Source organism: Phoca vitulina, unplaced genomic scaffold (genome assembly GCF_004348235.1).
Source record: "Phoca vitulina isolate PV1807 unplaced genomic scaffold, GSC_HSeal_1.0 scaffold1, whole genome shotgun sequence".
Taxonomy (NCBI): Eukaryota; Metazoa; Chordata; class Mammalia; order Carnivora; family Phocidae; genus Phoca; species Phoca vitulina.
The window spans coordinates 11,128,352-11,140,722 of record NW_022589704.1 but is presented as its reverse complement, the minus strand read 5'-3'; the positions used below and the strand labels follow the sequence as shown (position 1 = coordinate 11,140,722).

Sequence of the window (12,371 nt, the reverse complement as noted above, 5' to 3'; positions counted from 1 at the left end):
GAGGAAATAGGAAGGGGATGTGAAAACTGAGAAGAAGCAGGAGAAACTGGATACGGGGCTTTAACGGGGCGGGGCGGGGGGAGAGCATTTTAAGGGAACTGTTACAGGAAATGGAAAATTTAGGTGGTCGAAGGATTCTTGCAGCAACACCAGCAGATTGCATTTTGTTGGCTTTTCTCAAGCACAATTTTTGCTGATAGAAGGGCAGCTCAGATGTTTTTTCCCTGTCCACTGCATTCAAACGTGTCTATACTCAATCGGCCTCAAAGTCCTGCTGATAATGTCCTGAATATGATTTAAATGCATCCCAATACCATGAAAACATTCTCAGTTCTCTGATCAAAATTCTTATGCAACTAAAATAAAAGGCAGTTTTTCATAGAAAGTTTCACTTGCTTATGTCCAAAAGTAATTTCATAAAAAAATCTCAAGAAGCTTAATATACCAGGTAGCAGATTCTGGTAAGCTAAGAAGAACATTTTGGTAGAATTGTGTTTCAGGAATTAGTGGTTGAACATCATTAGTTGGAAACAAAAGTTACCCACAGCCTACTAGATTTCCCAGTGGGCAAGGCTTTGTGCAAGGACTAGGGCGGAAACCACAGACCCAAAGGTGGCTCCACCCTCAAGGAGCTTACAATCATCACAATCATCGATGCCCAGAGATGCAGGTATTCCACTTACCACGTAGAAGCAGGTGGCGGAAAGGGTGTCAGGAGGCCTGGTTTGCTCAAACCCTGCAGATCCCGAAAAGAGGCTTGTTTTCAGATCATGCCTTTGGCTGATTCCTAAGGGCTAAGCTCTGAGCCTTGGACTCCAGGATGCCCTCTTATTTGCCTCAGACAGGGACCCCCCCAAATTCCCATTCTTCACCTTATAAATGATTAACTTGAATGACTCAAACCCACCGATCAACTGGAGCAAGGTGATTGTTCACCAAATTCATTTCACCAAAATTCAGGAGCTTCTGTCCTTCCTCCAGGCCCCTGAACGTTGACCCATCCTCAACCTGATCCAACCTACAGCCCTCGTTAAGAAGCCCCTCCTGAGGGGGTGCATGGGTGGCTCAGTCGGTTAAGGGACCAACTATTGGTTTCGGCTCAGGTCATGATTTCAGGGTCATGATCTCAGGGTTGTGAGATCGAGCTCTGTGTAAACTCTGCACTCAGCACAGAGTCTGCTTAAGACTCTCTCTCTCTGCCCTTCCCTCCATCCCTCCCTCTCAGTCGATCACTGGCAGGTCTCCCAGGGGGACCACTCTCACTGTTACCACAACCTCGGTGCCCCATTGCAACAACCCCTTTCTCCTTCTCATTATAATCCTTTCAAATAAAGTCTCTCCTTGCCAATGTCCAGAGTTCATTTTTATTTGACATTACCCTGTGGCTGACTGGATAAGCCTTTACATAGCATTATTTATGCCTTCTTCTTAGTGAATAATATAAAGTGCTCAGAAGTCTCAGTGTTTTATTTGCACAAATTCTAATAATTTATTTCCTGAATTCAAAGAGCACCAATCCATTTACCTCTAAGCCTGATAAGTTTACCTCTAGTTTACTGGAGTCTAGGTCAGTTTATCCCCAAGCCTTGTTTGCCTTGTGCTTCTTTCTTCCATCCCCCAGACTTGCTGTAAAGGCCACAGCCCATGGGCCTTGGGAAGGTGAGAGGGAATGCTTGGTTGTCAGGTTCCTACTGGGATTCCCTAGACTAGAGACTACAGGCTCCCCTTCCTTTACCCTAACACCTTCTAGAGCCTCAGGCTCTGCCCCTTCAGTGCATTATTTATACCAGCAACCCCTAACTGGTGGTGATTTTTGTCACCCAGGGAACGCTTGGCAATGTTGGGAGATATTTTTTGTTGTCACAATGGGAGGAAGTGGTTACTGGCATCTAGTGGGTAAGGGCTGGGGGGCTGCTAAACATTCTAGAAGGCACAGTAACAAAGAATTATTTAGCCCCAAATGTCAATAGTGCCAAGGTTGAGAAATGCCAATTTACATGAATATCACTGGTGCTAACTAATTTAGTTAAAGAACACGGGCTTATTTGAAAGTTGAGAGTGTAACAGTAAAACTTGTCTAAGGGATAATCTACCTTCATCCAATCATACTGTGGCTCTTGTGTTATATGAGGCACTCAGGACTTTTGGAGAAAAAAGGATGAACAATTCGGCAACAAAAATTTATTGATTAGTTTGCAACATTAGGTACAACATATAACTTTATCACACAGTTACAATCCAGTATTTGTGCTTTGTAGGATAAGTAAACATTCATTTGAGCACAACAAATGTCCACACACAATATTCTGGGATTGTTTAAAAAATAAATATATCCTTTTCCATTTAGTAGCACAAAGAACTTTCAGCTTGAGATAATGGATACATTTTAAAATTTGACATCTTGTTAATGTGACAAATTAAACATATATCCTAAATTTGGACTATTAATATAATAAATGTCTAGTGAGTACTGGGGAGGATTCCTCCGTGTGTGTTGAAAAGGGAAGTAAGTCTTACAAGGAAGCTTTCTTGACATTTCAAGATGGCGATGATGCATAAGGCCCTCATTGATGGCATGGGGCCTTGTTCACACTTAAAATTACTTCACAATTTTTAAAAATAGAATAAAAGCATGGTATTTCAGGAAATCTTCAATAAACACCTTCTTTGGTCAAGAAAATAAAAGCCAGCGTACCTCATTTAGTTGAAGGGAGAGGAGAAGTTAGATACTTTTTATTTTTCAGAACAGTCAATCTCTGTTATTAAAATAAATTAAATGTGATAAGGTTTTCTTCTTCCCACATTAAATGCCAATATCTTTGAATCAGGAAGAGTGTATGATCCTAGCAGGTTATGTCAAATCCTGCGTCTGTCATTATAAATGTCACCCAGGTAACAGGTCTGCCATACCAGAACCAACACATTTATAATAAAAGCACTGAGCTCACGTGTCAAGATATGACACTTAAGACAACAATCCCCTCATGTTTTATGAACCTCTAAGATAACTCAATATATTATTTAAGATAATAATCTCTTCATAATTTACAATAAAAATAAAATGAAAGTTTATATCTTATATAATTTAATACACAAGCAGATTTTATCTCAAAAGACTTTTTTTTTTTTTTTTGTAAGAAAGCTTCATCTTATGGTAAGAATTCTGTGAGCATGTTACCCAAGTAATACAGAGATGGACATGAGACAACCTTCAGTCTTTCTCTCTCTCAACTAAAAACCAATAGTATTCTGGTTAGGTGGGAACACAGATATTGTTGGGGAGGTGCAGAGTATTATCAATGAGTTGAAGTAAATAAATGAAATCACCTCAGTAGAGGACATCAGTAATACTCGTGCCCTTCTGTTAATATCCACTGATATTGGTCTGATAGTGAAAATCCTTTGTATCAAAATTCTGGAAATTTCTCATCCATATCTTAAGTGTTGACCTGGGCTGACAGCCCCTGAATCAGCTTGAAAGAGTAAAATAAAGGTTATATCATAGTTTACAAAATTATTTTGATTAGTTACTTTGCTTCTAGTTGATTCACATAATTGGAGACATTACACATCAGTTTATATAATTAAAAATATTTAAGAACACCTTTCCTGGATTTTTGGGCCTAGTTTTAAGCTTTTAGTTTAGGGCCCACTAAATTTTTGTTTTTCCAGCCATTCTAATACAAGCTCTTTTGAACTTGCTCATAGGTTGTATTGATTTGTACAAACCTATTGCTTTTCCTCAGACTTGTTCCATGTGCAGTAGAGTTGAATAGCAGATTTTTTATAGCTCTGCTAATGTAATGGGATGTTTTGAGAAAGTTTAGAGCATTTAGAGCAAACCACTGTAATCTAAGCTGGGATAAAGGAAAGGAATACTCTAAAGGCAAAGCTGTCTTATCCCAGTTCCAAGAGCCAGTCAAAGAGACTTGGGGTCCCATCCTTCTGTTCCTCATGCATTTTGCAGTACTGAACAACTGCATGAAAGATATCTCCCACTTTCCAGGACTTCTGCTGAACCAGCTGCACGACATCTAAAAACTAAAATAAAGCACAGAGTTAGGATTCCCATATCATGGATGAGCCTCAAATTTATCGCATTCAATCATTCTTCCAAAGCCAACAGCTCTCTAGGCTATATTTTTAATCTCTAGTGACAGGGGGCTATTTTCCAGGACAGTCTATTTTCTTTTTAGACAATTCAGATTGTTGGAGAGTTCTTTCAAGTGAACTGGAATTTTCTTCTTCAGAGCAGTTGTCATCCATTGACTGCTGGAGACTAAATGGAATTCTTCTTTCAAGAGTCTGTCTTTTAGATATTTCCAGAGTTTCCTCAGGTTTGCGTTTCTCTGGGTTGGACTCTCTCTGGCAGGACCGTACAGAATAGCTCCCAGCACCTTCTACCTGTCTCAAATAATCTCTGATTGGGTGCATACATTTAAACTAAATAAATCGAGGGCTAAATTTTTGGGTATGGTCACTTACAGGCTCTTCACTCCATCTTGAAAAATCCCCTCCCCCATCATCACATTTCAAGAGACATTGGCTTTCCATTGCAAAAGGTAAAGTAAAGATTAAAGAAACACCCTAGATTTGCCACCCACTTATTGGTACCAACTTCAACTGGCCACGACTTAGAGACAATGTTTTTGGCTGCAGGTGAATTGTGAGCTGAAGTGTTGAAAGATGAGAAATCATTGTAGATCATTCCCTTCATGACACTGTGGGCTGAAGCCAGGGTGAAGGCCTCTCAAACTCCTTAGGCAGATACTTTTAAAGAAAAGTGACAATTATTAAGGGCCAAAACCTGTACGAAGTACATTTCCGCATGTAATCTCATTCAACTCTATCAACAACTCTGTGAAGCAGACATTAACAATGAAAAATTGAGGTCTTGGGAGATGAATACATGTGCATGATCTTTAGGATGATGTAAACAAAGAGACAGATAGGAGGTCAATAGCAACTAGGTTATAGATAATAATCCCCCAGGGAAGGACAACACCTAAGCCGTATCTTACTATCTTGTTCCTGTACCTGATAGGTGTTCAATAAATATTTGCTGAATGAGAGAAGGAACAAATGACCAAATGTGAGTCAAATACATTCAAAATGACCATGAAGACTATTTGAAATATGGGATGGCATCCAGAATCATTGAGGATGAACCTCATCTAAGTATTCTTTCTTAAGTGTTATGTAATGTATTTACATATATGTAATTTAAACGTGTATCTTGAGGCTGTTTAGTCAATAATTTTCTATTGATAGGATGCTCCACAAAAGTGGTTGTAGGCTGAGGCTGAACAGAGCCTAGATTAGTGAAATGGTAGTGGGCAAGAAGCACAGTAAAACCTGATCATGTGGCATCTGTCTTATTGAATTGTGACTGACAGTGTTGTGTGTGTTGTGGGGTAGGATAGCCCAGACCTCTCTTCACTGTTCACTTGAACAGCAATGGAAGGTTAACTCCATTCAGCTCCCTCGGTCTCAGTGATAACATTTCATAGACTACTAGTTGTTTGGGACCCCTTTGCAACTTCTGCCTAGCTTCCTGTCAGATTCCTGAAATTTTAGAGAGCTTAATCTTTTAGGTTAAGACTTTGCTTAAAAGGCAAATACCCTCAGATAGGGGAACATTTCTAGCAGCTATTAGTAATTTATGGAGATGAATAAAAATAACTTTGTGAGCTGTTACTTATATCTTGGCATGTATGAATGATCCGAGGCATGTTTTCTGTCATACTAATGGTAAAAACATGAAGCATCAGAGAAAAAGAGAGAAAGGCTAGGATGTCTTTGCATGATTTGACAAATCAGACTTTTCCAGCTCTTACTGGAAGTCTAGAAAGTAGGTGTTACCAGTGGAGAAGGCTTGAACATCAAGCTTCTGAGGTCTCATTGTGAGAGGTTCATAGGTTGGTGACTTCTCTTCAAGATTTCCTTCAAGTGTCACCAATGGCCTTAGGCCAGACCCATCCCTTGAGGGTGTCTCCTCTCCCTTAACATGTCTTATAAAGATGCAGTCAACATAAAGTGCACAGAAATATAAAATTAGCCTCAGCTCCTTTTTTTCTTTCTATAAACTCTGGCTCACTGGTCTACCATTTTGTTCCCAACTTTTATCCCTGAGTCATTGCTCTAAGAGACAATCAAAACTCTGGAGCAGATGTCAGTATTTGCTAAGCCCTTCCCAGAAGGCTCTCAGCCTCAGACCTCTTTAGAAGCTCAATTACTGCTTCTTTCCATCTACTTAGGACTTGTTGAAGGAGGATCTCCCACTGTGGTGATGACCACAGGATGAGGTTGATTGACCCAAAGTTGTCAAAATGCCCCACAAGGTAGTCACTCTGCCAGTAGTTTGTGGAATGGTCACAGGCTAGAATCTGTCTCATGATTTCTAAATCCAGTCTGATATCCCAATAAAGAAGCTTTTAAGAATGATCTGCCCCACTAACTATAGCCTACTCTGAGGCTGTGATGACTTAATCTCAGACATCAAGACCTTGAAACATCTGTGGGTCTGATGAGCAAGAAGGTCTTACACTTTCTTTTCTTCCTTGACTGCAAGAAATTTCTAAATAAAAATGAGGCTAAAATTGTGAAGAAGCCAAGAAAGGACATTTCCAGCTTGTTACCATAGCCTTTAAAACCACATTCAATTTAGCAGCTGACCCTAGATCTTTCATTGTGCCTGTCCATGTGTTTGCTCTGGTAATTTCATAATCAGCTTCAGTCTGTCAGTGATCTGAGTTTTCCATTTCAATGCACTGAAAAATAAAAATCAAATATTTTCATTTCCTGCCATTTCACAATCAATAATAATTAGGTTCCCTTTCTATAGATCATAATTGGCATTTCCTTGAGCAAATATTTTGTCTTAAGGAACTAGAAGGATTTACATCCTGTGATGGTGTATCATTGACAGACTCATTTGAAGAAGAGTGTTACATGGTAGAGGACTTTTATATTCACAGGCACATTTACTAAATTAGATCAGTTGTTTACAAAATCCTATGGTAAAATCTATGGGAGTTGTTGCAAGCTGTGAGATTTTAAAGAAACACTCAGCTTGGATGTCTGAAAGTAACTACCTTCTTTTGCTCCAAGGCAGAATTCCATTATCATTAAACACAAGTGAGTTGGTTTTTATATTGCTCCTGCAATTACAGCCTGTAGAGCTATGATTACCAGCCTTGCCTGTACCCTGGAACCACCAGAGACCTTTAGAAAACTCCAATGCCTGGGCTTCATACCAAGAGGAGATTCTAATTTAATTGGCCAGAGCATCTGGGTCCATAAATCTCCCCAGGTGATTCTAGAGCACACTGAGTTTGAGAACCTTGACTAAAGGGTTCAATTCAAGACAATTTCTTATGTTTATAAATGAAGAGATTTAGTATCTATTATCCACTAAATGTCAGTATTCTCCACCAAATTCATATATTGAAACCGCAAACCCCAATGTGATGGTATTACGAGGTGGGGCCTTTGGGTGATAATTAGGTTTAGATGAGGTCATGAGGATGTGGCTCCCATGATAAGATTTATGCCCTTATAAGAAAAGGAAGAGACACCAGAGCTCTCTCTGTCTACCATATGAGGACAGAGGGAGGGAGAGGGCCCTCACCAGGAATGGAATCTACTGGTAACTTGATCTTGGACCTCACAGCCTCCAGAACTGTGAGCAATAAATGTCTTGTATAAGCAGCTCAGTCTATGGTATTTTGTTAAGGTAGTCTAAGTTAAGGCAATATATAATTCTTCTCTATTTTTCCTTCATTTTTTTCTCTTATTGTCCTTCCACCACTTTTCATGTTGAATAGAATGAGAAATTAGATGTGAAATCATGTCTCTTCTGACCCTCACTTTCTTGGGGAGGTATGCATACACCTGTTTCCACTCTTTCCTCTGTTCTTTGCATTGCCTCCAAGAAAAGGAAGTAATTCTCAAATGCATAAAGATGAGAAAGGCACTGATTTACAGTGAAGCCAGTCATCAGGCCATTCTAGCTCACAGAAGCTCATTAGATTTAGAAAAGGAGCTAAAGTGCAATGATACCTTGTATCCAAGAGGCAGAATAATTGGCTAATTTATGTCTTTTTTTAAAAAAACAGTTACCTTCATGATTTTTTTCACTTTGAATTAAGCAGATTAAATTTTTTAAAAAATTCTTTATTTAAATTCAATTTAGTTAACATATACTGCATTATTAGTTTCAGGGGTAGAATTTAGTGATTCATCAGTTGCATATAGTGTCAGCCATTGTGAGTGATGTTTACAAACTGTTTTAGATCATTAGGCATTAGGATTCTCAGCAATCTTTGCCCTGGAATTTAGGATACTTAAAGTGTACCTCAAATTCTACCACCTCTTCAGGATATTTCTTATGGAAGGGGGTCTCAAACTTTAGTACTCATCAAAATGACTTCACTTGAGGGAAATTGTTAAAAAATATATATTTCTGGGCCCCATTTAACGTAATCAGGGCCAAGGAAGGGCCTAGGCATATGAATTGTAAGTAAGTGTCCCAGGTAATTCTGTGAATTTGGCTCATAGTTGAGGTGTGAGAAATCCCATTTTTAAAAAAATTTTATTATGTTATGTTAGTCACCATACAATACATCATTAGTTTTTGATGTAGTGATCCACGATCCATTGTTTTTGTATAACACCCAGTGCTCCATGCAATACGTGCCCTCCTTAATACCCATCACCAGGCTAACTCATCCCCCCACACCCCTCCCCTCTAAAACCCTCAGTTTGTTTCTCAGAGTCCATAGTCTCTCATGGTTCATCTCTCCCTCCGATTTCCCTCCCTTCATTTTTCCCTTCCTTCTCCTAACGTCCTCCAGGCTATTCCTTATGTTCCACAAATGAGTGAAACCATACGATAATTGACTTTCTCTGCTTGACTTATTTCACTTAGCATAATCTCCTCCAGTCCCATCCATGTTGTTGTAAAAGTTGGGTATTCATCCTTTCTGATGGCTGAGTAATATTCCATTGTATATATGGACCACATCTTCTTTATCCATTCATCTGTTGAAGGGCATCTCAGCTCTTTCCACAGTTAGGCTATTGCAGACATTGCTGCTATGAACATTGGGGTGCATATGGCCCTTCTTTTCACTACATCTGTGTCTTTGGGGTAAATACCCAGGAGTGCAATTGCTGGGTCATAGGGTAGCTCTATTTTTAATTTTTTGAGGTACCTCCACATTGTTTTCCAAAGTGGCTGCACCAACCTGCATTCCCACCAACAGTGCAAGAGGGTTCCCCTTTCTCCACAACCTCTCCAACATTTGTTGTTTCTTTCCCTGTCCATTTTTGCCATTCTAACTGGTGTAAGGTGGTATCTCAATGTGGTTTTGATTTGGATTTCCCTGATGGCTATTGATGATCAACATTTTTTCATGTGTCTGTTAGCCATTTGTATGTCTTCTTCAGAGAAGTGTCTTTTCATATCTTCTACCAATTTTTTGACTTGATTATTTGTTTTTTGGATGTTGAGTTTGAGAAGTTCTTTATAGATCTTGGATACCAGCCTTTTATCTGTAGTGTCATTTGCAAAAATCTTCTCCCATTCTGTGGGTTGCCTCCTTGTTGTGTTGACTGTTTCCTTTGCTGTGCAGAAGCTTTTTATCTTGATGAAGTGCCAAAAGTTCATTTTTGCTTTTGTTTCACTAGCTTTTGGAGATGTATCTTGAAAGAAGTTGCTGTGGGCGATGTCAAAGAGGTTACTGCCTATGTTCTCCTCTAGGATTTGGATGGATTCCGGTCTCACATTGAGGTCTTTCATCCACTTTGAGTTTATCTTTGTGAATGGTGTTAGAGAATGGTTGAGTTTCATTCTTCTGCATGTGGCTGTCCAATTTTCCCAGCACCATTTATTGAAGAGACTGTCTTTTTTCATTGCATGTTTTTTCCTGCTTTGTCAAAGATTATTTGACCATAGAGTTGAGAGTCCATATCTGGGTTCTCTATTCTGTTCCATTGGTCTATATGTCTGTTTTTGTGCCAGTACCATGCTGTCTTGGTGATCACAGCTTTGTAATATAGCTTGAAATCGGGCAACGTGATGCCCCTAGCTTTGTTTTTCTTTTTCAACATTTCCTTGGTGATTTGGGGTCTTTTCTGATTCCATACAAATTTTAGGATTGTTTGTTCCAGCACTTTGAAAAATGTCATTGGAATTTTGATCGGGATGGCATTGAAGGTATAGATTGCTCTGGGTAGCATAGACATTTTAACAATGTTTATTCTTCCAATCCATGAGCATGGAATGTTTTTCCATCTTTTTGTGTCTTCTTCAGTTTCTTTCATGAGTGTTCTGTAGTTCCTAGAGTATAGATCCTTTACCTCTTTGGTTAGGTTTATTCCGAGGTATCTTATGGTTTTTGGTGCTATTGTAAACGGAATCATTTCTCTAATTTCTCTTTCTACAGTTACGTTGTTTGTGTATAAGAAAGCAACTGATTTCTGTGTATTGATTTTGTATCCTGCCACATTACTGAATTGCTGGATGAGTTCTAGTAATTTGGGGGTGGAGTCTTTTGGGTTTCCCACATAAAGTATCATGTCATCTGCGAAGAGAGAGAGTTTGACTTCTTCTTTGCCAATTTGAATACCTTTTATTTCTTTTTGTTGTCTGATTGCTGTTGCTAGGACTTCTAGTACTATGTTGAACAATAGTGGCGAGAGTGGGCATCCTTGACGTGTTCCTGATCTTAAGGGAAAGGCTCTCAGCTTTTCCCCATTGAGGATGATATTCACTGTGGGTTTTTCATAGATGGATTTTATGAACTTGAGGAATGTTCCCTCTATCCCTATACTCTGAAGAGTTTTAATCAGGAAAGGATGTTGTGTTTTGTCAAATGCTTTTTCTGCATCAATTGAGAGGACCATATGGTTCTTCTTCCTCCTCTTATTAATGTGTTCTATCACATTGATTGATTTGCGAATGTTGAACCACCCTTGCATCCCGGGGATAAATCCCACTTCGTCGTGGTAGATGATCCTTTTAATGTCTTGTTGGATCCTATTCGCTAGGATTTTGTTGAGGATTTTGGAATCCATATTCATCAGGGATATCGGTCTGAAATTCTCCTTTTTGATGGGGTCTTTGCCTGGTTTGGGGATTAAGGTAATGCTGGCCTCATAGAATGAGTTTAGAAGTTTTCTTTCTGTTTCTATTTTTTGAAACAGCTTCAGTAGAATAGGTATTATTTCTTCTTTGAATGTTTGGTAGAATTCCCCAGGGAGTCCATCAGGCCCTGGACTCTTGTTTTTTGGGAGATTTTTGATCACTGCTTCAATCCCGTTACTGGTTATTGGCCTATTCACGTTGTCAATTTCTTCCTGTTTCAGCCTTGGCAGCTTATAGGTTTCCAGGAAGGCCTCCATTTCATCCATACTGCTCAGTTTATTGGCATATAGTTGTTGATAATAATTTCTAATAATTGTTTCTATTTCCTTGGTGTTAGTCATGATCGTTTCCCTTTCATTCATAATTTTATTAATTTGGGTCCTTTCTCTTTTCTTTTGGATAAGTCTGGCCAGTGGTTTATCGATCTTATTAATTCTTTCAAAGAACCAACTTCTAGTTTTTTTGATCTGATCTACTGTGTTTCTTGTTTCTAATTCATTGGTTTCTTCTCTAATTTTAATTATTTCTCTTCTAATGCGTGGCTTAGGCGTCATTTGTTGCTTTTTCTCTAGTTTTTTAAGGTGTAGAGTTAGTTGGTGAATTCGGGATTTTTCTATTTTTTGAGTGAGGCTTGGATGGCTATGTATTTCCCCCTTAGGACCGCCTTTGCAGTATCCCATAGGTTTTGGACCGATGTGTTTTCGTTCTCATTAATTTCCATGAATTGTTTAAGTTCTTCTTTGATTTCCTGGTTGACCCAAACATTCCTGAGCAGAGTGGTCTTTAGCTTCCAAGTGTTTGAATTTCTGCCAAATTTTTTCTTGTGATTGAGTTCCAGTTTTAAAGCATTGTGGTCTGAGAATATGCAGGGAATAATCTCAATCTTTTGGTATCAGTTGAGATTTGATTTGTGACCCAGTATGTGGTCTATTCTGGAGAAAGTTCCATGTGCGTTTGAGAAGAATGAGTATTCTGTTGTTTTAGGGTGGGATGTTCTGTAAATATCTATGAGGTCCATCTGGTCCAGTGTATCATTCAAAGCTCTTGTTTCCTTGTTGATTTTCTGCTTAGATGATCTGTCCATTGCTGAGAGTGGAGTATTGAGGTCTCCTACAATTAACGTATTGTTATCAATATGACTCTTTATTTTGGTTAACAGTTGGTTTTTGTAGATGGCTGCTCCCATGTTGGGGGCATAGATATTTACACTTGTTAGATCTTG

General features: G+C 39.0%; 1 protein-coding gene across 7 annotated transcripts in view; it reads right to left on the bottom strand.

The window, feature by feature from the left end:
• Window positions 1–2,166: 2,166 nt before the first annotated feature.
• SPHKAP (SPHK1 interactor, AKAP domain containing) overlaps window positions 2,167–12,371 on the bottom strand; it is a 160,196-nt gene continuing 149,991 nt past the window's right edge. For all 7 annotated transcript variants that reach the window (XM_032400601.1, XM_032400624.1, XM_032400609.1 and 4 more), the window contains one exon: window positions 2,167–4,041. In XM_032400601.1, the coding sequence (XP_032256492.1) occupies window positions 3,898–4,041 (144 nt within the window). In that variant the 3' untranslated portion in view covers window positions 2,167–3,897. The remainder of the gene's footprint in view (window positions 4,042–12,371) is intronic.